Source organism: Scyliorhinus canicula, chromosome 15 (genome assembly GCF_902713615.1).
Source record: "Scyliorhinus canicula chromosome 15, sScyCan1.1, whole genome shotgun sequence".
Classification (NCBI taxonomy): domain Eukaryota; kingdom Metazoa; phylum Chordata; class Chondrichthyes; order Carcharhiniformes; family Scyliorhinidae; genus Scyliorhinus; species Scyliorhinus canicula.
The window spans coordinates 140,109,268-140,135,284 of record NC_052160.1 but is presented as its reverse complement, the minus strand read 5'-3'; the positions used below and the strand labels follow the sequence as shown (position 1 = coordinate 140,135,284).

At 43.0% G+C, this 26,017-nt stretch overlaps 1 protein-coding gene across 3 annotated transcripts in view; it reads left to right on the top strand.

Annotated features, from left to right (window-relative positions):
- The window catches only part of LOC119978012 (fibroblast growth factor receptor substrate 2-like), an 86,955-nt gene extending 64,156 nt beyond the window's left edge, over positions 1-22,799 (top strand). For 2 of the 3 annotated variants that reach the window (XM_038819330.1, XM_038819331.1), the window contains exons 4-8: positions 2,731-2,917; positions 6,918-7,079; positions 10,271-10,437; positions 12,991-13,940; positions 15,800-22,799. In XM_038819330.1, the coding sequence (XP_038675258.1) occupies positions 2,731-2,917; positions 6,918-7,079; positions 10,271-10,437; positions 12,991-13,940; positions 15,800-15,827 (1,494 nt within the window). In that variant the 3' untranslated portion in view covers positions 15,828-22,799. Of the gene's footprint in view, positions 1-2,730; positions 2,918-6,917; positions 7,080-10,270; positions 10,438-12,990; positions 13,945-15,799 lie in introns of those variants that run through there. The other variant, XM_038819332.1, reaches the window with a different exon arrangement.
- The last annotated feature ends 3,218 nt before the right edge of the window (positions 22,800-26,017 follow it).

The following is a 26,017-nucleotide window of genomic DNA, read 5'->3' as shown; positions in this document are numbered from 1 at the left end:
TTTTTTTTTTTAAATTTAGATTAGCCAATAATTTTTTCTAATTAAGGGGCAATTTAGCGTGGCCAATCCACCTACTCTGCACATTTTTGGGTTGTGGGGGCGAAACCCACGCAGACACGGGGAGAATGTGCAAACTCCACACGGACAGTGACCCAGGGCCGGGATTCGAACCTGGGACCTCAGCGCCGTGAGGCGGTTGTGCTAACCACTAGGCCACCGTGCTGCCCTACCAGAGCAGTTCTTAATATGTTCCCTACATTATTTGCATTAAGAATAACAACTTAACTTTTTTGTTTGCATGGGCTACTTAGGCAAATATCGTAAAGTTTTGTTCTCTTTTTGCATAGAGTTCAAATTGACCAATGGATATTATGATCCCTGACCAGACCCCAACAGTGACTGGGATACTGGACCCAAACCCCAATATTTTAGTTTACTTTTGAGACTTTGCGGCAAGAATGATTTGCTCCAGAAGTGATTGCATGAAAAAATAGGGCTTTGGCATTTCTAACACACAACTTCACACTCGAGAAAGAACAGCTTACAATTAGCCTTAACACAACTATACAATTTCCCATTAAACAACAAAAAAGTAATGTACAGCTCTCAATCCAGCATGACATGCAGTAATATTTGTGTTACAGAACAGATTCATTCTGGCTCTTGTTCAGACTCTGGCTGAATATTTTCAAAATAGCTGCTTCAACTTGGTTGTTTCAGCCTCTTTCTTGACTGCTGAGCCTCACAAATGCCACTTCTTTTTCTTAAACTATCTTACTGGGAAAAAAAAACTGCCTTTCTTTGGCCTGAACACCGAGGGTTGTCGGATCAGATCACTTCCAAAAGCCTTTTCTCCAAAACCCTGTCTCTCTCCACAGCTTTCTCCAAAACTGCTTCTCTCCACAGCTTCTCAAAATGTCTCACTGCCTTCCTTGGCTCCACCCAGCAATGACCTCATCTCCCCAAGCTTAAAAAAAAGCATTCTCTCTGCAGGCTGCAATGCACTTTAACTCCCCAGGGACCTCCCCAGGCAAACCAGTAGGCATTAGCCAGACTGAAAAACACATTCCTTGGTCAATTTCACATGCTGGCTGCTAAAACTACCCAGACCTTGCAGATAACAATTATTTTAAAAATCCTGACAATGCAAACAAACATAGAACATAGAACATTACAGCGCAGTACAGGCCCTTCGGCCCTCGATGTTGTGCCGACCTAAACCACTCTAAAGCCCATCTACACTATTCCCTTATCATATGTTTATCCAATGACCATTTGAATGCGTTTAGTGTTGGCGAGTCCACTACTGTTGCAGGCAGGGCATTCCACGTCCTTACTACTCTCTGAGTAAAGAACCTACCTCTGACATCTGTCCTATATCTATCTCCCCTCAATTAAAGCTATGCCCTCTCGTGCTAGACATCACCATCCGAGGAAAAAGGCTCTCGCTGTCCACCCTATCTAATCCTCTGATCATCTTGTATGCCTCAATTAAGTCACCTCTTAACCTTCTCTCTAATGAAAACAGCCGCAAGTCCCTCGGCCTTCCCTCATAAGATCTCTCTCTCCCCCCCCCCCCCCCCCCCCCCCCCCAATACCAGGCAACATCCTGGTAAATCTCCTCTGCACCCTTTCCAATGCTTCCACATCCTTCCTATAATGCGGCGACCAGAATTGCACGCAATACTCCAAATGCGGCCACACCAGAGTTTTGTACAGCTGCAACGTGACCTCACGGCTCCGAAACTCAATCCCTCTACCAATAAAAGCTAACACGCCGTACGCCTTCTTAACAACCCTCTCAACCTGGGTGGCAACTTTCAGGGATCTATGTACATGGACACCGAGATCTCTCTGCTTATCCACACTACCAAGAATCTTACCATTAGCCCAGTATTCTCTTCCTGTTATTCCTTCCAAAATGAATCACCTCACACCTTTCTGCATTAAACTCCATTTGCCACCTGTCAGCCCAGCTCTGCAGCTTATCTATGTCCCTCTGTAACTTGTAACGTCCTCCGCACTGTCCACAACTCCACCGACTTTAGTGTCATCTGCAAATTTACTCACCCATCCTTCTACGCCCTCCTCCAGGTCATTTATAAAAATGACAAACAGCAGTAGCCCAAAACAGATCCTTGTGGTACACCACTAGTAACTGGACTCCAGGCTGAACATTTCCCATCAACCACCACCCTTTGTCTTCTTCCAGCTAGCCAATTTCTGATCCAAACTGCTAAATCACCCTGAATCCCATGCCTCCGTATTTTCTGCCTTCTAATCCCCCATTCTAATCACACATTCTAATCCCAGGCTTTTAACCCTTAGGTTGTCCCAATATTTAGAAGCCAATATTTCTAAAATGTTCTGACTGTCACAATATTAACTTACTTGGTGTTCTGATTTGGTATTTGGTAATTGAAAGATGGAAATGCACCAAGGTCGACATTGTTGGATTGAACTTGATTGGAGATTGTGGGAGGGGGTTGTGTTAATGGACAGCGGTTCAGAGGTTTGTGTTTAGCTCCAGAAGATTTTGGCTCATACACAACTTGATGTTAGACAAGCATTTGAATAGCTTTGAATGACACTATGTATGTGACCAAGGGAGATGGTAGAGGGGTAAATCTGCATGTTATAGCCCTATGTATATGAAAGCTGACTGGAGGTATGCGAAGAATAGATAAAGCATGATTGTCATTACATCATCACAATGATACTCTCCCACAGGTGACAAACGTCGATGATGATGGTAATGAGCTGGGCTCAGGGATCATGGAACTGACCAGTTCTGAGCTGATTTTGCACACCAGGAAACGAGATGCTGTGAGATGGCCGTACCTCTGTCTGCGCCGCTATGGTTACGACTCTAACCTCTTCTCATTTGAAAGTGGAAGAAGGTGTCAGACTGGGCAAGGTTAGTTTTTGAATTGTCAGCTGTACTGTTTAATAATATTCTGGAAGCTCTTCATTTCTATAAATGTACTAAACAAATTCTGTATCATTCAGGCCAGCGGCTTTTGTTGAATAGGAAACTTTGGAACACAATCCCAAACCCGGCAGCACGGTAGCACAGTGGCTAGCACAGTTGCTTCACAACTCCAGGGTCCCAGGTTTGATTCCCGGCTTGGGTCATTGTCTGTGCGGAGTCTGCACGTTCTCCACGTGCCTGCGTGGGTTTCCTCCGGGTGCTCTGGTTTTCTCTCAGTCCAAAGATGTGCAGGTTAGGTGGATTGGCCATGCTAAATTGTCCTTGGTGTCCAAAAGGTTTAGGTGGGATTGCTGGGTTACGGTGATAGGGTGGGGGTGTGGGCTTAGGTAGGGTTCTCTTTCCAAGGGCTGGTGCAGACTCGATGGGCCGAATGGTCCCCATCTGCACTATAAATTCTATGATTCTCTTCCATCCCACAAATAGTCAATCTGTCTCTTCAGAGAGGCAAAGCTAAACTGAGGTAACCACTAGAGGCTAATCCAGAAAAACAATAAGCTTGTCTCCGGTTGCTGAAATAAAATACAGCAGATGGTGGTTGCTCACGTTGCTATGAAACCTCAACTAACTATTTAAGGGGACAAGCGGGCAGCACGGTAGCATGGTGGTTAGCATAAATGCTTCACAGCTCCAGGGTCCCAGGTTCGATTCCCGGCTGGGTCACTGTCTGTGCGGAGTCCAGTTGCTCTAATCTAAAACAGAAACAGAAAATGCTGAAAAATCTCCCGTCTGACAGCGTCTGTGGGCAGAGAACAGAGCTCACGCTTCAAGTCTGGTTGACCCTTCGTCATATGTGGGGGCGGTGGTTTTGTCACTGGACTAGTAAACCAGAAACCCCGGCTAATGCTCCGGGGAACCGGGTTTGAATCCCACCATTGCAGATGGTGAAATTTGAATTCAATAAAAATCTGGAATTAAAAACCTAATGATGACCATTAAACAAACCATTGTCGACTGTCGTAAAAACCCATCTGAGTGGAGGGCCTGAGTGGAGGCTAGGTAGAGATTGACAAAGATGGTCTAACAGACAAAGGGAATGTCAATGATGGTGAATATGGCTAAGAAGGATGCCGACAGTGGCACATTAAGCTATCAGAATAAATGGCAGAACAAAGGTGAGCAGTGTGCCAAATGGCAACCAGGAACAGGGAACACCTGGTGGGGCGGAGTGGGGTGAGGAGATAGCAGTGAGGGATAAATGAATCAATGGAAGAAGTGACAGTCTGAAGTTGGTGAATTCAATTTGAAGTCTGGAAGGCTGTAATGTGCCTAATTGGAAGATGAGGTTCTGTTCCTCCAGTTTGCGTTGGGTGGAACATTGCAGCAGGCCAAGGATGGACATGTGGACGTGAGAGCAGGACGGTGAGTTGAAATAGAAAGTGACATTAAAGTCTGGGTCCTGCTTGCGGATGAATGTGTTCTGCAAAGTGGTCGCCAGTTTGCATTTAGTCTCTCCAATGTAGAGGAGACATTGGGAGCAGCGAAAGCAATTGAAGGAGGCGCACGTGAAGCGCTGCTTCACCTGAAGAGTGTTTAGGCCCTGGAATGGGTAACCGGGAAGAGGTAAAGGGGCAGGTGTGCACCACCTATGATTACATGGGACGAGGGTAAGATGTTGGCGTGATGGAGGAGTGAACCAGGGAATCCCAGAGGGAACAGTCCCTGCGGAATGCTGACAACAGGGAGTGTAGGTAAGAACTGTTTGGCGATGGCATCATGCTGGAGTTGGCAGAACTGGCGAAGGGTGATCTTTTGAATGCGGCGACTGATGGGGTGAAATGTGAGGACAAGGGGGACCCTATCCTGGTCCTTGGAGATAGGGAGAGCAGAGGCACAGGAGATTGGTCGGACACCGGTTGAGAGTCCTGTCAACCACAGTGGGTGGGAAAGCACGATTAAGGAAGAAGGGAGACATGCTAGCAGCACTGATTTGGAAAGTGGCATCATTGGAACAGATGCAGCGAAGGAACTGGGAGAATGGGATGGAGTCCTTACAGGATGTGGCGCTGTAGTCCATGTAGCTGTGGGAGTCAGTGGGTTTGTAATGGATACGAGTGGACAGTCTGTCCCCAGAAATGGAGATAGGTCATGGAAGGGAAGGGAGGTGTTGGAGATGGACCATGTGAAGGTGATAGAGGGGTGGAAATTGGAAGCGAAATTGATAAAATCTGGGTGGGAAGGAACTGGACAAGAGAGGATGTAAGTTTGGTGGGACAGGAACAGGCTGACACGATGGGCCTACCTGGACATTCCTGTTTGTGGATTTTGGGGAGGAGGTAGAAGCGGGCTGTGTGGGGTTGGGAGACTGAGGTTGGAAGATCTCCATAGGACATGAAGACAGTGACGTTCCTGGGAATAATGGCTTAATGCATGGTGGTGGGATCATAGCCCAGGGGGAGGTAGGAGGAAGTGAATGAGAGTTCGCGCTCAGCCTTTGAGTTAGAGGTCAGTACGCCAGACAACAACAACCCCACCTTTGATGACAAAGGCAAGGTTGGACCAGAGAGAGGAGGAGACTGGTTAGAGTGGGTGAGAGGAGCAGAGCAATTGAGACTGAAAAGATCAAGAGCAGGTAAGCAGCCGGAGAGAGGGGTACAGCTGGAGAGAGATCCTTGAGGCAGATCTGTTGAATGGGGTGAGGACTTATGCCTGAAGAAGTGAGCAAGGAGACTAAGGCGGGGGAAGAAGAGTTCAGCATCGTGTCGAACCCAAAGTTAATTGAAGTAAGGGTATGAAGCTGAGTCCTTTGCTGAGTAGAGCACGTTCAGCCTCAGAGAGGGGGAGGTCTGAGGGTATGGTGAATGCATAGCAAGGGCTGGGGTTTGCAGGGATGGGGTCCAAGGGACAGGGAGGGATGGAGGGGTCCTGGATGGGCGTTGGGATCGATGAGCTGTTAGAGTTTGCGTTCCTTAACAACTGAAATGCGTTGGATGAGACGAGGAATTAAATGAAACGGGACAAGGACAGCTTTGAGGTAGGGTGAGTCGGTACTGCTGGAGAAACATATCGAGTGTTTGTATACCATGGCACATGGCACTGAATGTGGACCTCAGGATGCGGTGAGAACAGCCTGAAGAACATTGTACGTCCTAGAGATACCTGTAATCCTGGGTGCATTCAAAACATAAGGGGTGGAACTTGAGTAGGAATCCACATTGGGTAAGTCGGGAACAGGGACAGTCGCTGAGGAAGGAAATATGGCTGTGGAAGTGAGTTTTGATGAACACCTTGTCAAACACCAGGAGGGAAATGTAAGCAATGAAGTTGGACAGGGCAAAACAGACAAAACAGAAATCCTGCTGGAGAGATAAGGGCCGGGATTCTCTGCTATCCGGTGGGGCGGACCGTACCGGCGTCAAGGAGTGGCCACTGCCAAAGGCCCCTGACCGCCATGACGCGGTTCCCGCCCCCGCTGAAAAACCGACGCCGGAGAATCTGGCGGCGAGGCGGGATTCACGCCGCCCACCGGCGATTCTCTGGCCCGGCGGGGGGTCGGAGAATCCTGCCCATGCTGTTCTTGTTTTGGGAGTTCCGTAGTATTTTTCATAGTTTCTGTGCACCACCTACTGTACACTAAAAGTAACTGCAGGAAAACTTGTAGCACTGATTTGTCTTGCAGTAGGAAAGTACAGTAAGTGACCATCTTACATTGACCATCAATGGAACTGGGAACCTGTTCTATTACTGTAGCACGTAAATGCAGTGTTTCCTGCATGCAACTATTCTTGATCCTGAATGCTGGGTAGGTGTGGCTGAGTGTTATGGTGCGTGAAATTAGGACAATTTGACAAAGCCATTGATTGCCAGATCTCGAGTGTTAAACCAATCAAAGCAGCCCTGGATTTCATTGAGTAAAATCTCAGTAAACCTTTCTTTGATGCCTTGTGATTTTTACGCAGTAGCTAATTGATGATTACTTATTTTACAGGCATTTTTGCCTTCAAATGTGCGCGTGCTGAGGAGATTTTTAACCTTCTTCAGGAGATCATGCAGTGCAACAGTATTAATGTAGTGGAGGAACCCATGATGATATCAAGAAACACCCATCCAACAGAACTTGATTTACCAAGGACACCTCAAACACCAACCAGTGAGTGATTGTGGCAGATGTTTCTGGGCTATTTGGGTTTGTGTTTTATTGAGTTAGGTGTGCTGGACAGATATTTTCTTATAATCCCGAAAGACATATTATCCAACTGTATAATTGCAACCGCCTACAACAACTTGCATTGATATAATCATTGTAAGGATCCTCCTATTTAAACCATTTGTTTCCTGTTTTTCCCTTTTCTTTTGTACTATTCCAATTTTGATCCAAGGCAGGTTAAGGGCCCTGCGACTTTAAGGAAAGTGGCTTGTGCCTTTTAATTCAGACAAGCAGATTCCAGAAGGCTGTGCTATTTTAGGCTGGTGATTGCTGATTGGCTGACATCAGTGCTGACTCGATTTGATTGATGTGGTTGGTGGCCAATGAAATGGCCCGGAAGTCTGTGATTCTACCCGGCACCAGGCGGTGATTGGATATTTAGCCTCCGAGGTGCTTTTCAGTGCTAAGGCTGGTTTTTGTTTCCAAATGAATGTTTCTGCAAGAAGACCATCAACTGTACACTGGTGGCTTCGATCAGCCTGCTGGAAGGACAGCGTCCAGCAAAGAATCCAACATCGAAAGCAAGGACTCTTGTCCTCTTTACCTTCATCCTTATTATTTCTATCCCTTTCCACCCATCTGTGTTTGTTTGTCTTGTTTGTGTGTGGGTCGAGGGAGGGACAATTAAGGGGACGGAATAGGTTAGCTTGTCATTATTCTGTTGTAATTACTGCATATTTCTTCATTATTTCTGTTATAAATAAACATTAATTGTGTCTCAACTTACAAACCTGGTGACTAAATTATTGGGCAGCCAAGGGCCAAAGATTTCAGAAATTTTTATATGCATTATTGACTAATTCACTTGAGTTGGGACTCTGAAGCCTATGGGGCTGGAGTTGACCGTGCACTAGCCCAGGGTGTCGTAACATCTTGATGTAGAACAAATGTCCTAAGGTGCTCCACAGATGTGTAATGACAATTTGAACATAAAGACAAGGCAGGCGATACTGCCTTGGGGCGATGCTTGGCAGACAAAGTTGATTTTCAGAAGGGATTGAAAAGGAGGAGAGACATGATGGAAGAATAAGTCGGCAAATTACATAGCATGAGGCGTAAATGGCTGAAGACACGGCTACCAATCAGTGAAGTGAAGGGAGGGAGAAAAGGGCACAGTCACACGAGAGGTTGGATCTGGGGTTTGAGGGCTTGAAGAGGTTGCATAGCTAGGGAGGGACAAGGCCATGGCGCCTGTTCGGGTACACTGAGGGAGAATTCAGAATGTCCAATTCACCTAACAGCACGTCTTTTGGCACTTATGGGAGGAAAATGGAGCACCCGGAGGAAACCCACACAGTCACGGGGTGAACGTGCAGACTCCACACATACAGTGGACCCAAGTCGTGAATCGAACACGGGTCCCTGGCGCTGTGAAGCAACAATGCTAATCACTATGCTACCGTGCCCACCTGATTTAAATCAAGTATGCGTACTTTGAATTAATGCATCATTGTAGGTCAGCAACAGCAGGGTGATAGGTTAGTGGGAATTGCTGTCAAACAGAATGTGGTCAGTTGGGTTTTGGATGAGTTGAAGCTTATGGAGGATAGGAGAGTGGGGGATAGAAGTCCGGAAGACACTCAGTACGACAACACTGATGCAATAACCCCTTGTGTTTATGTAGTGCCTTTAACGTAATCAAATGTCCTAAGATGCGTTACGGGACTGTTTATAAAGCAAAATTTGATATAGAGCCAGATGAGATACCAAGATAGACGGCCAAAAATGTGGTCAAAGAGATTGGCTTTAAGGAGGAAAGAGACGTGATGAGGCTTGGGTGGGAATTCCAGAGATTAGAACCTAGGCAGCTGTAGCCACTAATAATGGGGCAATTAAATACAGATGCTCAAGGCCCGAATTAGAGGAGTACAAATGCATCAAGAGGGTTGTAGAGCTGAGGAAAACTAAAGCACTGGGGAGGGATAAGACCATGGTCAGACTGGTGATTGAAGAACAGAAGCCAGCGTTGTCAGCATACAGGTGGTTGCTGATCTATCTAGATGACTTACCAAGGGCAACATGTGAGGAAGAGACGAGCCCCAAGAATAGATACCTGTTGCTGGTTAAACCATCTTGTGCAACGGGTACACTGACGTGTAATGGAGCAAAGATGGGAGTCATATCAGTGGGATTGACGTGGATGGGTGTGTTAAAGTTTTATGGACCAAGATATCAAAAGCAAAGGTGAGGGCCAATTGAGTAAATGAATAACTACAGAAATAGTGTGGTGAATGGAATGGTGCAAATTTGACATGACGTTTGAAAGTGTAGTTACGAATAACTTGAATTATTTTCAAGGATGGGCACAGAAGGGAGTAGTGGTGGATGAGAGTAAAAGCCCTCTTTCTGTCCATGTACATCCAAGATTTAAAGCCCCTATTGCTTTGCAGGACTGTAATTTGGGCGGCACGGGGCACAGTGATTAGCACTGCTGCCTCACAGCTCCAGGGACCTGGGTTCAATTCCGTCCTCGGGTATCTTGTCTGTGTGGAGTCTGCACATTTTCCCCGTGTCCGGGTGGGTTTCCTCCCACGGTCCAAAGATGTGCAGGTTTGGTGGATTGGCCATGCTTAAATGCCCTTTAGTGTCCAAAAGGTTAGACGGGGTTACGGGGATAAGGTGGAGGCGTGGAATTAAGTAGGGTGCTCTTTCCAAGGGCAGGTGCAGACTGAGAAAGGCCAAATGGTCTTTTTGTGCACTGTAAATTCTATGAAGGCTGAAGAGATAAGTTACTTTGCTCATTTGCTTGAGTTTAATATCCGACATTGTGTGTCACTTACCTGACACCTTACTACTTCATAATTAAATCCCAAATTTACATATGTTGCTTTTGTTTTTATAGAGTACATGATTTCTCCCTCTGGGGGGAAGGAGGGGGGGGGGGGGTGCGCAGAAACTGATTTGTGTTTCTCCTATTATATCATGCTAGTGTGGCTCTTGGTGTAATCTAAAAATTGTCTCCCTGCTGAATTTCCTGGAAGGTCCCAATGATCTTCCTATGAATGTGAAAAAGGCTAATGCTAAAGGAACAAATGTAGAGCCAAATAACTGGAAAGAGTTTGGAATAGTTTGTTAAAGTGAACATCCAGTTCAGCTTGCTGTAGTAAAGCTGAATGCAAATAATTTTATTTCAGCCCCTGGTTTTACTGTGCCGGGATTTCCAAATGGTTTCCCTTGTTATCCACCAATGGGCGATGGTTCGTCTCACCCATCAACTCGACATCCCTCCATAGGAAGCACACGCCTCTCCTCAGTGGGTGAAGATTCCACGCACCCTTTGATTGTAGGAGGTGATGATCAGGTGCGTACACATCTATTTCTGACCAATTTACTTCACAGGTTGAACATTTTTACCATCTATGAATCATAGCCTCAATGTTGTCGTAACCACGCAAAATTGATGTTTGTTTAAGTTCATGCAGTTTTCCCTTTTTGCATTGTTTTTATTGCATTGTTCATGGTTGGAGAGGAGGTATATAGCTTTATGACATAATATGGGAATAAGAAACAAATGTCAGCATCTGAAAGGACAGATAGAAAGAAGCTTTACGTCTATACGGTGCTTAGAACAAAATGCGGAAACTCTTTCTCCTCCCACCCCCAAAAGGATGTTGTGGCGAGATGAGTTGAAAATTTCAGAACTGAGATTGCTATGTTTTCGTGAGGCAAGGGTTGTAAAGTTACCGAACAGAATAGCAGTATGGGCTAGAATGGCCTACTCCTGTTCCTATCAGCTGGAAGATAAACAAGCCACTTTGTATGGTGATACTTGGTTAGAAAGAAGCTATATGCTGCACAGCCAAAGACAGCGTAAATGCAATACACAATTATCACCATGAAATGATCAGAATTTAATACCAAATTCTATTGCAGCAATAACCTCTGGATAAATAGTCTTAAATCTATTAAGACACACATGCAGGCATTTCCTTCACTTAGTTACTCGATCAGAAAGTATATCTTGTGACATATACAGGAAATTTCTTTTACCTATATATGTGCTAGAAATGTCATACTGAACGTGTAAATGACATGTACAGTCCACAGCGCATCCTCCATTGCACATAATTCATAAAAATATCTCACTGGTTGGTGTTCCAGGTAAGCATTAATTTAGACTTGTATCTGTCATCAAAATAGAGTAACAAAATTACTTATCAAATAATTAACCAGAATTTAAATTCGAAGAAAGCACTATATTTCATTTTTATGCTAAAGAATGTGCTTTATTAGTGAATATATATAATTTATCTTTGGAAATAATGTTAAATGGTTTTTCATTGGAAAAATGAACGATTAAATCTAAGTTATCCGTTACGGTACTGACCTAACCAAAGGGAAATCAGTAAAATACTGTAGAACATGGGAATTAGGAGCAGGAATAGGCAATTTGGCCCTTCGAGCCTGCTCCACCATTCAATCAGATCATGGCTGATCTCTTCCTGGTCTCAAATCCACCTCCCCACCTGTTCTCCATATCCCTTTCACCCGTTTTTATCAGAAATATAATTATCACCCTCTTGAAATCATTTAATGATTCGGACTATACCGCACTATGGGGCAGCGAGTTCCACAAATTCACCCCCTCTGAGAACCTGCCTCCTCATCTCAGTTTTAAATCTACCGCCTCTCAACCTATATCTTGTTCTAGATTGCTCTACAAGGGGGAACATTTGGTCTACATTTATTTATCAATTCCTTTATATAAGGGGTAGCAGGGTAGCATGGTGGTTAGCATAAATGCTTCACAGCTCCAGGGTCCCAGGTTCGATTCCCGGCTGGGTCACTGTCTGTGTGGAGTCTGCACGTCCTCCCCCTGTGTGCGTGGGTTTCCTCCGGGTGCTCCGGTTTCCCCCCACAGTCCAAAGATGTGCGGGTTAGGTGGATTGACCATGCTAAATTGCCTGTAGTGTCCTAGAAAAAGTAAGGTTAAGGGGGAGTTGTTGGGTTACGGGTATAGGGTGGATACGTGGGTTTGAGTAGGTTGATCATGGCTCGGCACAACATTAAGGGCCGAAGGGCCTGTTCTGTGCTGTACTGTTCTATGTTCTATAACTCGATCAGATCCCCTCTCCTAAATTCCAGCGAGTATAAGCTCAAACCTTTTTATCTCCCCTCATACGTCACCCCCTTCATCTCCGGAATCAACCTAGTGAACCTCCTCTGAACTGCCTCCAATGCCTCCTTCAAATAAGAACAAAACTGGGCACAATACTCCAGATGTGGTCTTACCAACAGCCTATACAATTGCAACAATACTTTTCTACTTTGAGACTCCAGTCCTTTTGCCATAAACGCTAACATTCCATTCACCGTTCTTATATTTTGTACCTGCACACAGACTTTGCAATTCATGAACAAAGACACCCAGATCCCTCTGCCCAGATGCATTTTGAATCTGCTTTCCATTTACATAGTAATTTGCCTGATATTTTTCGGCCACACTTAATCACATTAAACTCCTATGGTTATTGCTAATTTATACTGTCCAAGCTGATTTCACAACATAGCAATAGACCTTTTAGGTCATTGTGCAGGTGATTGATTCTGGTAAATTATAGATTTTTTAATTGGATAAAATTAAGAAAATTAGGTTGCATTCCCCTATTAGTGACCACATAGGATAGGTCAACTAACAGGAGAATCTCTTCAGTTGTAAGTTGAATTAAAATAGTTTGAATTACAACATTATGAGAAAGTGAAATGATTTTGTTTCTTCTATTAATTTTATATTTGTCTGATCCATGTCCTGATTAAATTTGGTAATGTTTACAAATCCTTAATGTTTACAAATCCTAAGTGTGTGGTGACTATATTTATTTTTGCCAATATTTTGTGGCCCCCTCTTCTACAGATTCACACATATGTGAATACTTCCAATGTTGACGATGAACGGAAGAAAAGACCCTGTGTTCATGGTCTGACGGAGGCACGGCCGTCCATCTCTGAAATGATGCGAAGCCACGCAAATCACTGCCCTGCCACAGAGGACCGAACTCCGCAAGTCCTTCTGCAGCCTGGGGATGTCAAATTTGTCCTGGGTCCTACGCCAGTTCAGAAGCGAATATTGGAACGTGAAAGGATAGAGTGGCATACAGATTACACTGAACACGGTGGTGGTGGCTTGAGCTTTGTGGACCGAGATAATATCCACGATGGCGATGAGTACAATATGGCATGTGCAGCTAACAACAAGATGACTTATGAGAATATTAATGGTTTACTTGTGTCCGCTGGCGCAGGGTTACGGCGAGGTCGGCTCAAGATGGGTGGGGATGGCCAGAACCTTAACAACTGTGCTCATAGGAAGACAGCCATGCTGAACTATGAAAACCTGCCCTCTTTGCCTCCTGTGTGGGAAAGTCAGACACAAAGGCGAGAGGAAGAGGATTGGAGTGACCCTGGAACTCCTCCACAAAATGGATACCACAATAACTTTGACCCACTGCGGAACTATGTCAATACTGAGAATGTAACTATTCAACCTGGTTTACATAAAGTAGACTTCACCCGGCGGCGGGATTGCACTCCAAATGTCTTCAGCTTTGACTTTAAGCGTTCGTGCCCCGAACAAAGACAATTAAACTATATCCAAGTGGAGCTGGAGGGTGGGAGTGACTCGGATAACCCCCAGACCCCCAAAATGCCCAGCACTCCAGTCCCGCCAACTCCAACACGTAAGACTGAGTTTTACGCTGTGATAGACATTAAAAAAACAGCTGCTATGTCCAGTTTGCAAAAAGCACTACCAAGGGATGATGGGACATCAAGGAAGACGAGGCACAACAGTACAGATCTGCCATTGTAAGCATCAACAATTTTCATCCTTGAGCTATTGGCATTTACATCATCTTGTTCTGATTGTGGTGCAGTTCCATTTATTAGGACTCCTCTGTGCCCAAATCACTGCGCTTCCTGCATGGACCTGGGCAGCTATTTGACCATGAGGTGCAATACAGCTGATCTTTCATTTCCACCTTTGCCTATTTCCTGCTAGGAGTAGCAATAATAGTGGGGGAATCCTGATTGATTTCTAACTTCGCATCCCCTGTCTGGGTCAGCTGAACAACAAAGATAGTGGCGGCACAATGGTTAGCACTGCTGCCTCACAGCACGAGGGCCAGCAATAGGGTTCAATTCCGGCCTTGGGTGACTGTGTGGAGTTTGCACATTCTCCCCGTGTCTGCGTGGGTTTCCTCCGGGTGCTCCGGTTTCCTCCCACAGCCCAGTTTAGGTGAATTGGCCGTGCTAACTTGCCCCTTTAGTGTCCAAAAGGTTAGGTGGGTTTCCAGGGATGGGGTGGAGGCGAGGCCTCGGTAGGATGCTCTTGCCACGGGTCGGTGCAGATACGATGGGCCGAATGGCCTCCTGCACTGTAAGGATTCTATGATTACGGATTAAATCAGCAACTTTCTGTTATAAAAGCAAAATACTAACTACAGTTGCTGGAAATCTGTAATTAAAAAACAGATAATGCTGGAAAACCTCAGCAGCTCTGGCAGCATCTGTGGCGAGAGAAACAATTGATGTTTCGAGTCCAATACAACTCTTCAGAACTGAAGGGATACATGATGGGTTTTGTGCTGTTCAAATAGGCGAGGGTAAGGTAAAACTGATGTCTGTTTTTAATAAAACAAAAAGATGGAAATCTGAATCAAAAGTAGAACATGCTGGAAATGCACAGCAGAATACCCAAGCAGAGCCAGGCAAGCATTTTCTCCTCCCACATAGACACCCCCTCTGGCCAACCCATTGGTCAAGTAAAACATAAATTCGTAAATAATAAAATACTGAAGATGCGAGTCTGAAGAACGTTGACTACAGTGTCAAGTGATTACATTGCAACACTTAAATGAAATGGTATAATTCTACCAAACACCTAATATTTTTATGATTCCCCGATCAGGATCTCAATGTTTGGTCAGGAACCTCAGAGCATTGCACTATAAACCTGTGTAGAAATAGGAGTTCAATTACCTGATCAGTTTTTTTCAGTTAGTGTGTGGCTAGCACAGTGGTATGATTTTACCCATTGAGCTACAAAAGAAACCGAGAGTAATTCATTTAACTTATATAATGGGACAGATCTGCAGAAGTTTTGAAACTATATATTTTTTCCTTGTTAAATATTTTTGGGAATTGTGATTTAAAAAAAAAAATTATTTTCCAGCTGTTAAGTTATTGCATAATATATATATTGCAGAATAATTTGGGAATCGTTTAGCATTAATGTGGCAATTGTTGATGTTCTACCCCTCTCTTTGAGGCGGTGGTTTGTTCTTGGCGACAGATTCCATAGATATCCCACTTAACGGACCATTCTCACAAAGCTATGACAAAACTCTTTCACAGAAACCAGGGAGTCAGAACCCTGGCTGGCCCTGCCTTTTACAAAACGTCAATGAAGATAGAACTCAAATCAATCTTTCATACTTTAAAATCTATTCTCTGTGTACTTTATATTTCTAATAGTCTTTTACTGGCTTAAAGCATTAGAAGAAGCACTTTTATTTAGTTGTTTTTGTTTTTACTTGGGCATTTACATTGAACATTCTGTGGAGTGTTGTGGGATGTTGCACAGAAAGGGGGAGGGCAGTTTAATTGGAGGTCAGTTATCCATGTTCATGCTTGTTTTTAATCCCTTTTTCTATGTTTTGTTACAGCTCTTCATTTGTTGGGACCCACTGCTAGCCATAATTGCCATTAAAAATGTTCTATTTCTGAAGTGTCAAATATGGTACATTATAGTCTACATTTTCTTTAGGTAAAACTTTGCCTTTTTTTTGAAGGGACAGTCTCTGTTTATAAAGGTCTTGTGTGCGCGGACATTTCAGAATGGCTTTAAATTGTCACTACATTCCTGCAAAGATTGTTTGTTAAAGATAAAGAGGCTTGGTACAGAAATAGGCATTTTGATGGGCTGCTACTTTCAAAAGGAAATCGTATCATGTGCTTCGAGTTTTTCTTGAAATGTTCTTTGAAATGCTTTTTGGAACACTGCAGGCCCAGGAAAACAGATACTGTCTCTTTGATCGAAGTGTAAGAAGGCTCTTTAAGATGTTTGGTGACGTTCATTACTATGCATCAGTCTACATTGTTGTACTGTGCATTGTGTAGTGAAAGATGTAAAAGCTACACAGATTGGCTCAGATGGACAACTGTCAAAAGGATTAAGGATGTTTGCTACAAATTTCAACGGTGGCCTGCTCATTGGAAATACTTTTGCTTTATTTGTCAATGGGAATCAAATGAAAGTTTAACTAAATGGGGATTCTGTGTGTTCATATTGACAAAATCAACATAGCACAAATGTAATAATTTCTGCTCCATCAATACTAAGTTTATCTAGTGAGTAGCTAACCTAGCCCTAGTAGGAAATAGCAATTCAATCTAATGTTTGAATTCGCTGATCTCTGCAGTGCGTGGTTATGGAAGAGAAGAAAAGGCCGAACTGCCCCTCTTAACTGCAGTCTCATGACTCCTGGGGGAAGGGTGTGCACATGGATTCTGGGTGAAGAGACACTTCAGCGTATGTCCTGCTCATGCAAGGTGGAACAGGTTGTTCTTGCACATTGAACTATGATCATTTTGATGTGGTAGTGGGGGTCGGGTTGTGGTGAGGTGCTGGTGTTTACAGACACACACTTGAGGGATGGGAGGAAAAGTAAGGAATGGAAAACCGGCAGAAACGAATTGGCAAGCAAAATTGGACATGAAGTTGGAGTTGTATAAAAATGTTACAAGCAAATGTTTAAAATAATAACTTCAATCTGTTTCTTCAAATGAGTGTCAGTAAGGTAAACTTAAGTTGAAATTGGAGGTGGGCAAATGATTATGTAGCAGTAATTTCTACAGTAAAGGTGCTATTGACACATGTAATGACGTTTCAGCTTTTCCCCAAGTTTCCAATCTGTCGACTGGATCAGAAAGGAAAAGATTCCAAATTTTTATTCCTCTTCAGCTAGTTACAATTGGTGGTTATGTGTACGAGTACTATATGTTTTTAAAGTACATATTGTTCCCTTATATAGTCTGTAGGAATGAATCTCCCATCAAAAGAGCGATCATTCATCGAACTGACTTTCTGCAATTTCTATTGAACATCCTTAACTCTTATTTCTAGTTCTGTAATTGACTCTTTACATTTTCAGGGTTATAAAACATTGTAAAATGTGCCAAAAAAGTGCCAACCCTCCATGCATGAAATAAGATGATATAGTGTTTAACAAAATCCAGTCTGCCTGGTACCTTTGTTTACACTGAGACTTGCTCGCTCCTTCTGATTGTTGGAGCTTTAAAGATAATTACTTATTTGTCTGTTGTACTTTGGCTGTTGTTAAACAAAAACACCATAATTCCCTTTTCAGCTTGTACTTCATTTAGTGCAAAAGTGAGTATGACGGTGTTTGGCCGTAAGCATTTCTGCTGCGGTCTGTGGGAATGCAAATACTGTAATAACTTTCTGCACATGATCACGTAGCCTGACATTTGTCTGACTTGCCCAATATCACTTTCAAAGCTGCAATATATTACCCATTTTTCAAGTTTGTTGGGAGTGAGTTGACAGATGTGGAGCATCTATGAAAACTAAATGAAGGACATTATTGTTTCCTAAAACTGATATTTAAAAAAAAAGGTAGTTTAGATACTCGACGTCACTAAAGATTTTTTATTTGATACTTATAAATGTCTCCATGAAGTCTCAGTCTTAAATTGCAATTCTTTACAAATACATTTAAAGTTTAAACATCCTTGTTTTGCAACTCCCTGCAAAACTGGCTATTGTGATACCGCAAACTTTCATTAATCATGACATTCCTAAAACTAATTACTTTCATTTTTCAAATAAAGAAGGCTTAGCTTAATTTCTTTAAAACTGCCTTCCCCCCCTTCGCTGAATTTACAGCAACCATGGTGATGAGTCACAGATGGTACTGCATTTCAGCTTTCTGGCTTAATTAATATGCTACAGTGAAAAGTCTCCATTTATTTAGAAGAATTTGGAATGAAATATTACTGAACAGGTTTCCATTGTATAATTGTCATGTCAAAATGGTGCCTTATGTTACACAGGGACTTGTATATCATATTGTAGAAAGAGCAGATTGTGACACGAGATTTGGGCCGAAAGTGGAGTTTCTACACAGCAGCCCCTCATCCATAATCCTGGTTAGCTGTCTGAGCAAAGACAACGAGGCACCGAGGAGTTTTTCTAAGTGGGATGAAGAAAGTCAAAGAGTGGGAATCACAGCCTTGCTTCATTCACACGGTGCAAGTTTCCTGGTTTGACAGTTATAAGATTATGCACAATTGCCAATTTGAGTGAAAATGCAGAGGAATAATAAGGAAATAACTTCAAAATGGGGTTGGAGAAGTTCAGTAGCTTAGTGAGTAATGCAATGAGTGGCTTGTATTATAGATCTCCGAGATTCATATTAGATCTATGAGCTGGTTTCAGTTGGCGACAGTGGTAGTGTTGGTACAGTTGATCTCAGATGTTTGGGGTGGGGGGGTGTAAAAGCAGCCACTGTTCCTTCTGGTTGCTATTCAGTGACCCCTGCTGATGATGTGCATGTGAGGACATCTGAGGGCAGGTTGGGACTCGTCTCTCGAGGTGAATTAACATGTTGACTGTTAAATCTCACGCCTGAATAAATGGCCATATGAACTAGCTGCCGTGAGAGCAAGTGCTGCTTAAAGATTTAGACCCCAGGAAAAAGTCAGTACATTTTAAGAGGAAGAATTGTCAGGGGAAAAACAAGTTGGAAAAAGCTAGTAAATGGAATCCAAAATTAGTCACTACCCCAGCATCCCACTAGATGGACCTAAAGTATCATATTTTAGGAATTTACAATTTATTCTGTTCAATGCAATTTGAGATTACAAAGTTGTGTTTAATAGTCAGAGCATAGTAGCAATTGATGACATTTCAATTGCTCAGTCATACATGTGTATTTAACAGTTTCATGTAATGCTTGATCCCACATTGGTAGGAATATATTGCAGCTTTGAAAATATTTTCAGTGTCTGTTTTGAAAACTAAGCGTTGCCAAATTGCATTTACTTTTTCCTGTGCTGGGTGCAGTTGCAATTTTTGGTTTCTCTACAGGGTGACGGTGACTTCCACTCAACGAGCATATGTGGCCTTTGTTATCTGTATGTTTATTTCCAGGATCATCTATATTGTTTACCATGGCTGTGAGGGATTAAGGATTATGTCCTTTGAACTGAACTTGGACCTACACCAGTTCTGTGCACAACTTTTGAACTTCAGTCAGCCAAATAAATGGCTTCACAGTATTATCTTCTATATGTAGGTATACTCATCAGGGTGAGGTTCAACAGGGCTAAAGAATGAAACTTGTTTTCCACTTTGTGCCACCTTTTGCACTCTTGGGATCAGGCAGAGCTCTGAAATCTGGAATTGAGTATAGCTTTCAAGTCCTGGATGTACATGAACTGCATCAATTCCAGTTCCGTGACAGTCTTAGATGAAAATTACTAATCGGTGCCAAATTAGGGTTGATTTTGAACTATAGATTCCAACTGGAAACTGGATGAAGACTTGTCAGAATTTCTCTTAATTTGTTTTCTTTTAATTTGTCACCGTAAACGTTTGGCAGACGATGGAGATCGTGTTCTCTCGAAGTAGGATTTGAATCCAGATTCCCTAGCGTAAGAGAGCAATGCTTTGGACTGCACAACAGCCCTAATTGCTCCAACCGGCTGACGGATCCGAAGCTCAAATGATAGTTCAAACTGGGACTTTCACTCTGTCCATTGTTGCACTGCTAAAGGTACAGATCCTCCGCAGCACTCTCAAGCCAAGAATAGATGTTATTAAAGAGATTATTGTGCTGTCTGGATTTCTATTCAGGGTTTTCCACCAGCTCTCTTCAATCCAAAACCTTGTAGTGAACATTGACTGATACGTTAAAAACTAAGGATAAAAGCCAAGAATCCTTGCATCTTTCCTTGTTGATCCGGCTTGGCCAAATCTACAATAGTTATAACATCATATTGTACAATTTTAGCCTTAAAATACTGGCCCATGTTCCCTGTGCGTTCTTTGGGTGAGGTAAAGCTTTTTAAATTTAAAGCTCTTGCTACTAAATCATTTAGAAGGCCACTTCATCACTCCCCTGTCTACATTTATTTTTTAAAAAAAAAGAAACGTGACCTCTGATCAGTCGCTGAGACTGCTGATTTCAATTATGTTTACAGATTAGCACTGACGTTTCTTTTACAGCTCAAGTGCCTAAGTTGCCATATGGATTGGCTGGTAGCAGGTGTCTGTTTTCTAAATAGTGTAATTAGTGTTTTCTTTCTGTGCGTGGCGGGGGTGGTTATATTAGGAGGTGGATGCTACTAATGCCAAGATTCAAATATTACAAACCTGTTTGGAATGTAAGGCTTTGCCTGACTTAATCTGTAAAATATTGAGGTGAGAAGCAAGTGCCTTATCACTGTGCTAGTAAGGTGTTTAGATGGAAGCAAGAATTTTAAATGCTGTCGCGTTTGGCTACACTTCTTCCTTTTCCTTCTAATTATATATCTGTAGTAGGGGCCAAAACTTTCACAAAATCAGGTTACTTGGTCTTGAATCATTAGTATTGTCACAAATGCAAAAGTGGAAAGTAGTTTCATTCTTCCGCACTGGTGACTAAAACACACTGAACAAAAATACTGGGACTTTAATGGAAGTATTTAAGTCTGGTCATTTTGGTGTGCTTTGCAAAGTATGCGTATGATTTGATTTGAAGTGACACTTGTCGACCTGATGGTGACATCCTAGATGCCTGTCGTCACAAACACAATTGCGCAACTTTCATTGTACAGTCACTTTTAAATTTCAGTGGGTGTTTTCCCGTCAAGTATTGTGTAAAGTTTCATGAATAAATACTCCGAGCAGGTTTCAGGCCATAGTCATCACTATCTTCTCTTCATTTTTCTGCATGTGCTGATCTGCTGGCAGTTTGTAGAGTTTTTTTTTGTGTACTGCACGTAGGTACGTAGATGTCCTTGGATGCTGCTGTATATGTCTGCTTCTGTGAGCTTATCCAAGGTACTGAAGAAGGGTAATCACAGAATTTTCTGAATGTACACAAAACTCATTGTGCCCAAAGAAATGTCAGAACAAACTGTCAACCGAGCTGAACTATAGCCATTTGAAAAACTTTATATGCAAAAAAGAAATGGGACGCTGAAACTGGATTTCCCCCCCTCCCCTTTGCAGGGAATTTGTTACATTGTTTAATTCAATGTTTTTTTGGTACAGAAAGAGTGAATTTCCCAGGCCTTAGCAATCAGTCCGAATTGACATTTTTACTCAAAATCAAGTAGTGCTGGTAGAACCTCATATACACTATTGGTTAGAGGCAAATTATATTGAACTGAGCACCTACATTTATTTTTTTCAAGTCTACAGTTAGTAAGAATGTGATTTAATTGTATTGGCACCCTGAGATAGGCACCTGGGCATTTTAAACTTAACATGCGTCCAGCTTTTGTTGATTTGCTTTGTTAAAATTGGTGCCTTAATTTTATCAGACAGTATGATGTTTGCGACATTTACTTTCCCAGGTCTTCGCACATACAACATATTTTCAGACAAAGGTGTGCTGTAAATCAATATCCCGTTGCCCTCTAAATCTTTTTGTTCTATTTGCTCATACCCGTGACCAATGCTGCCACCACTTTAACCAGGCCGCAATAAATCCGCCGTTCAAGTTTCACATATGCCAATGTTATTTTTTTCACGTGTAGGCAACTGTGGTAGCATTTGTAAATTCTGTGATTATATCTTGTTTCCTTAGCTGTGATATCCTTGAGTTTATAAACTTGAATGTTTTTAACCCTTTCCAATCCATGAAGTGTTCAAACCTACTTCATGAATTCACAAAGGATCATGGTACAAATTGTCCAGAGCTGCTTCATTGATCAAGTAGGACCTGCAGGTAAAGTTAACCAGTAAATAATCTGGTTGGATTGTAACCATTTATTATTCAGACAAGTTGTATTTTCTTTCTCTGTCAGTAGATTTTGCACATTTTAAAAAAATCCAAAATACTGTTAACTTCTGCATTGTAGCAACATTATGAGAACTACTCATGCTAAAGTGGTTGATGCTTTATATTAAAGGTATTATTCACTCTGTTTATTAAAGGTAAAGCCCAGTAATTTGTTACCTGTTTAAATTGAGCTTCAATATCATAATAATCACCACCATCTTCACTCTCACAAAAGTGCTGTTTGTGCCCTTATGGATAAGGAAGGGTTAAACGCAATTAATGGCCTAGTTTTCCTTAGGTAAACTGTAGGTACGCTTAAGCAGAATAATGGTATTGTAATTTCAGTCAAAGTAATTGTAGTCTTATTCTAAATATTTATGACTTTATTAAAGTGACTACACTAATAAAATCCCCATTAGGGATGAACAATTAAGTTGGATGTTTCTGTTTTATGGAAATCAGGTTATGTTTATAAATGCATTGTATTATACGGTACTGCAAATGTTATCTTCAAACTAGCACCATTTCATACTTTGTTTATATGCTGTATGGAAATGTATGAAATATAACGATTAAATGTTGTAAGGGCAATGCTGTATCATACTTTATTGGCCTTTAAAAATGGCATATAGAATAAAGAAATGGACTAAAAGAAAGTGTTCTTTTACTTTTTTAAAACTTTCTTCCTGAAATGTTAACTTTAAGCACAGTTAAAGAATGAGCATTAACTCAGTGGTATTTCCAGAATATTCCCCACCCCCTCGCCTCTCTCAGCAGACACATTGCATTCACGATGCACTCGGCTATTTCTGGTGCCACAATTTAGCTGTTTTCTTCCATTTTATTGATGACAGAAAGAAGAATTTGTTTTTATATAAGCACATTTTACAAACTCTGGAGAGCCTGTGATACTTCACAACCAGTGAAGTCCTTTTGTAGTTTCCTAGTGGACAGCCGGTAGAATGTAACTACATTATCAGTAACATGTTGGGCGGGATTCTCCGCCGCATGGGGAACTTTACTGAGGGTGACGGAGATTCCAGCGACTGGTAGAAAACTGCTCCGATCCGGTTCTGATGTTCAGCTCCCCCGCCGGCGTCTGGATCGAGTTCATTCCGTGCCAGTGGGAGAACACACACGGGTGTCAATGATCCACTTACATCCTATTAACGGGTCGGCCAACATATTCTCCGTGCCCTCCGGTTTCTCCAGTCCTCTGGGCCAGGAATCACGTCTGCAAGATTGTTGCAGGTCTTGACGAGTGTGGCCCTGACGTGGTGGACCGAGGACCAAGGGGATAACTAATTAAAGGAGTTTCCCCCCAATGTTTATAGGAAGGCCACCCTCTTTCTACCCCCCTCCCCCCCCGCCCCAATACAAGATCTGCCAACCAGAGAGCCCCTAATTAAAGAGGCCCCCACCATACCCCCCCCCCCCCCCCCCCCCCCCCCCCCGCCCAAAAAAAAACAAGGGAGACCCCTGTTTAGAAGAGACCCACCGCTCTGTTTGGAAACCCCCTCAGAAGAAATTCCACTTGTCAAGAAGCCACCTTGAAGAGACTCCTCTGTCTGGACATCTCCCAGAAGAGAGACTCCTGTCTGGAAGTTAGAGAAAGGTCCAGACAGAGGCAGTGAAAATAACTACTTTAAAGCTCACCTGTGCAATATACCTGCTGGCTCAGGCAAAGGAAGCAGCTCCTGTAAAGAGAAAGCCTGTCTGCTGGTTTTAAACCCTTGAGATCTTTGATATGCAAGCCTTTCTTTCATTTCTATGTTATACATTAGACTGTGATTGACAGCTTCCACACACACACACACAGCTGTCAGCATCGTTTCATTCATCTCCCTTCACACTTGAGTGAATTTGAAGTAGTCAGCTGTGAAACTAACTGCAATATCTATATACATCAAGCTTTGATTGACAGCTCCTGGACCTCATCAAAGAGAGTCAAAGAACACAGAAAAGTACAGCACAAGAACAGGCCCTTTGGCGCTCCAAGCCCTCGTCGACCATGCTGCCCGTCTAAACTAAAATCTACACTTTCGGGGTCCGTATCCCTCTATCCCCATCTTTTTAATGTATTTGTCAAGATGCCCCTTAAACGTCACTATCGTCCCTGCTTCCACCACCACCTTCGGCAGCGAGTTCCAGGCACCCACTACCCTCTGTATAAAAAAAAACTTGCCTTGTACATCTCCTCTAAACCTTGCCCCTCGCACCTTAAACCTGTGCCCCCTAGTAATTGACCTCCCTACCTTGGGAAAAAGGTCTCTGACTATCCACTGTGTCTATGCCCCTCATAATTTTGTAGACCTCTATCAGGTCACCCCTCAACCTCCTTCGTTTCAGTGAGAACAAACCGAGTTTATTCAACCCCTTCTCATAACTAATGCCCTCCATACCAGGCAACATCCTGGTAAATCTCTTCTGCACCCTCTCTAAAGCCTCCACATCCTTCTGGTAGTGTGGCGACCAGAATTGAACACTAAAGTGTGGCCTAACTAAGGTTCTATACAGCTGCAACATGACTTGCCAATTTTTATACTCTATGCCCCAGCCAATGAAGGTGAGCATGCAGTATGCCTTCTTGACTACCTTCTCCACCTGTGTTGCCCCTTTCAGTGACCTGTGGACCTGTACACCTAGATCTCTCTGACTCAATACTCGAGGGTTCTACCATTCACTGTATATTCCCGACCTGTATTAGACCTTCCAAAATGGATTACCTCACATTTGTCTGGATTAAACTCCATCTACCATCTCTCCGCCCAAGTCTCCAAATGATCTGTATCCTCTGAACAGTCCTCATCGCTGTCTGCAATTCCACCAACTTTTGTGTCGTCCGCAGACTTACTAATCAGATTAATTACATTTTCCTCCAAATCATTTATATATATCTACGAACAGCAAAGGTCCCAGCACTGATCCCTGCAGAACACCACTAGTCACAGCCCTCCAATCAGAAAAGCACCCTTTCATTGCTACTCTCTGCCTTCTATGACCTAGCAAGTTCTGTATCCATCTTGCCAGCTCACCTCTGATCCTGTGTGACTCACCTTTTGTACCAGTCTGCCATGTGGGACCTTGACTAAGGCCTTGCTGAAGTCCATTTAGACAACATCCACTCCCCTACCTGCATCAATCATTTTTGTGATCTCGAAAAACTCTCAAGTTAGTGAGACACGACCTCCCCTTCACAAAACCGTGCTGCCTCACGCTAATATAGAACATAGAACATTACAGTGCAGTACAGGCCCGTCGGCCCACGATGTTGCACCGTCCTGTGAAATCCTTCTAAAGTCCCTCTACACTATTCCCTTATCGTCCATATTCCTATCAAATGACCATTTGAATGCGTTTAGTGTTGGCGAGTCCACTACTGTTGCAGGCAGGGCATTCCACGCCCGTACTACTCTCTGAGTAAAGAACCTACCTCTGACATCTGTCCTATATCTATCTCCCCTCAATTTAAAGCTATGTCCCCTCGTGCTGGACATCACCATCTGAGGAAAAAGGCTCTCGATGTCCACCCTATCTAATCTGATCATCTTGTATGCCTCAATTAAGTCCCCTCTTAACCTTCTTCTCTCTAACGAAAACAGCCTCGAGTCCTTCAGCCTTTCCTCATATGATCTTCCCTCCATACCAGGCAACATTCAATAAATCTCCTCTCTACCCTTTCCATGGTTCCGAAACTCAATTCCTCTACCAATAAAAGCTAACACACCGTACGCCATCTTAACAACCCTCTCAACCTGGGTGGCAACTTTCAGGGATCTATCGACATGGACACCGAGATCTCTCTGCTCATCCACACTACCAAGAATCTTACCATTAGCCCAGTACTCTGCCTTTCTGTTATTCCTTCCA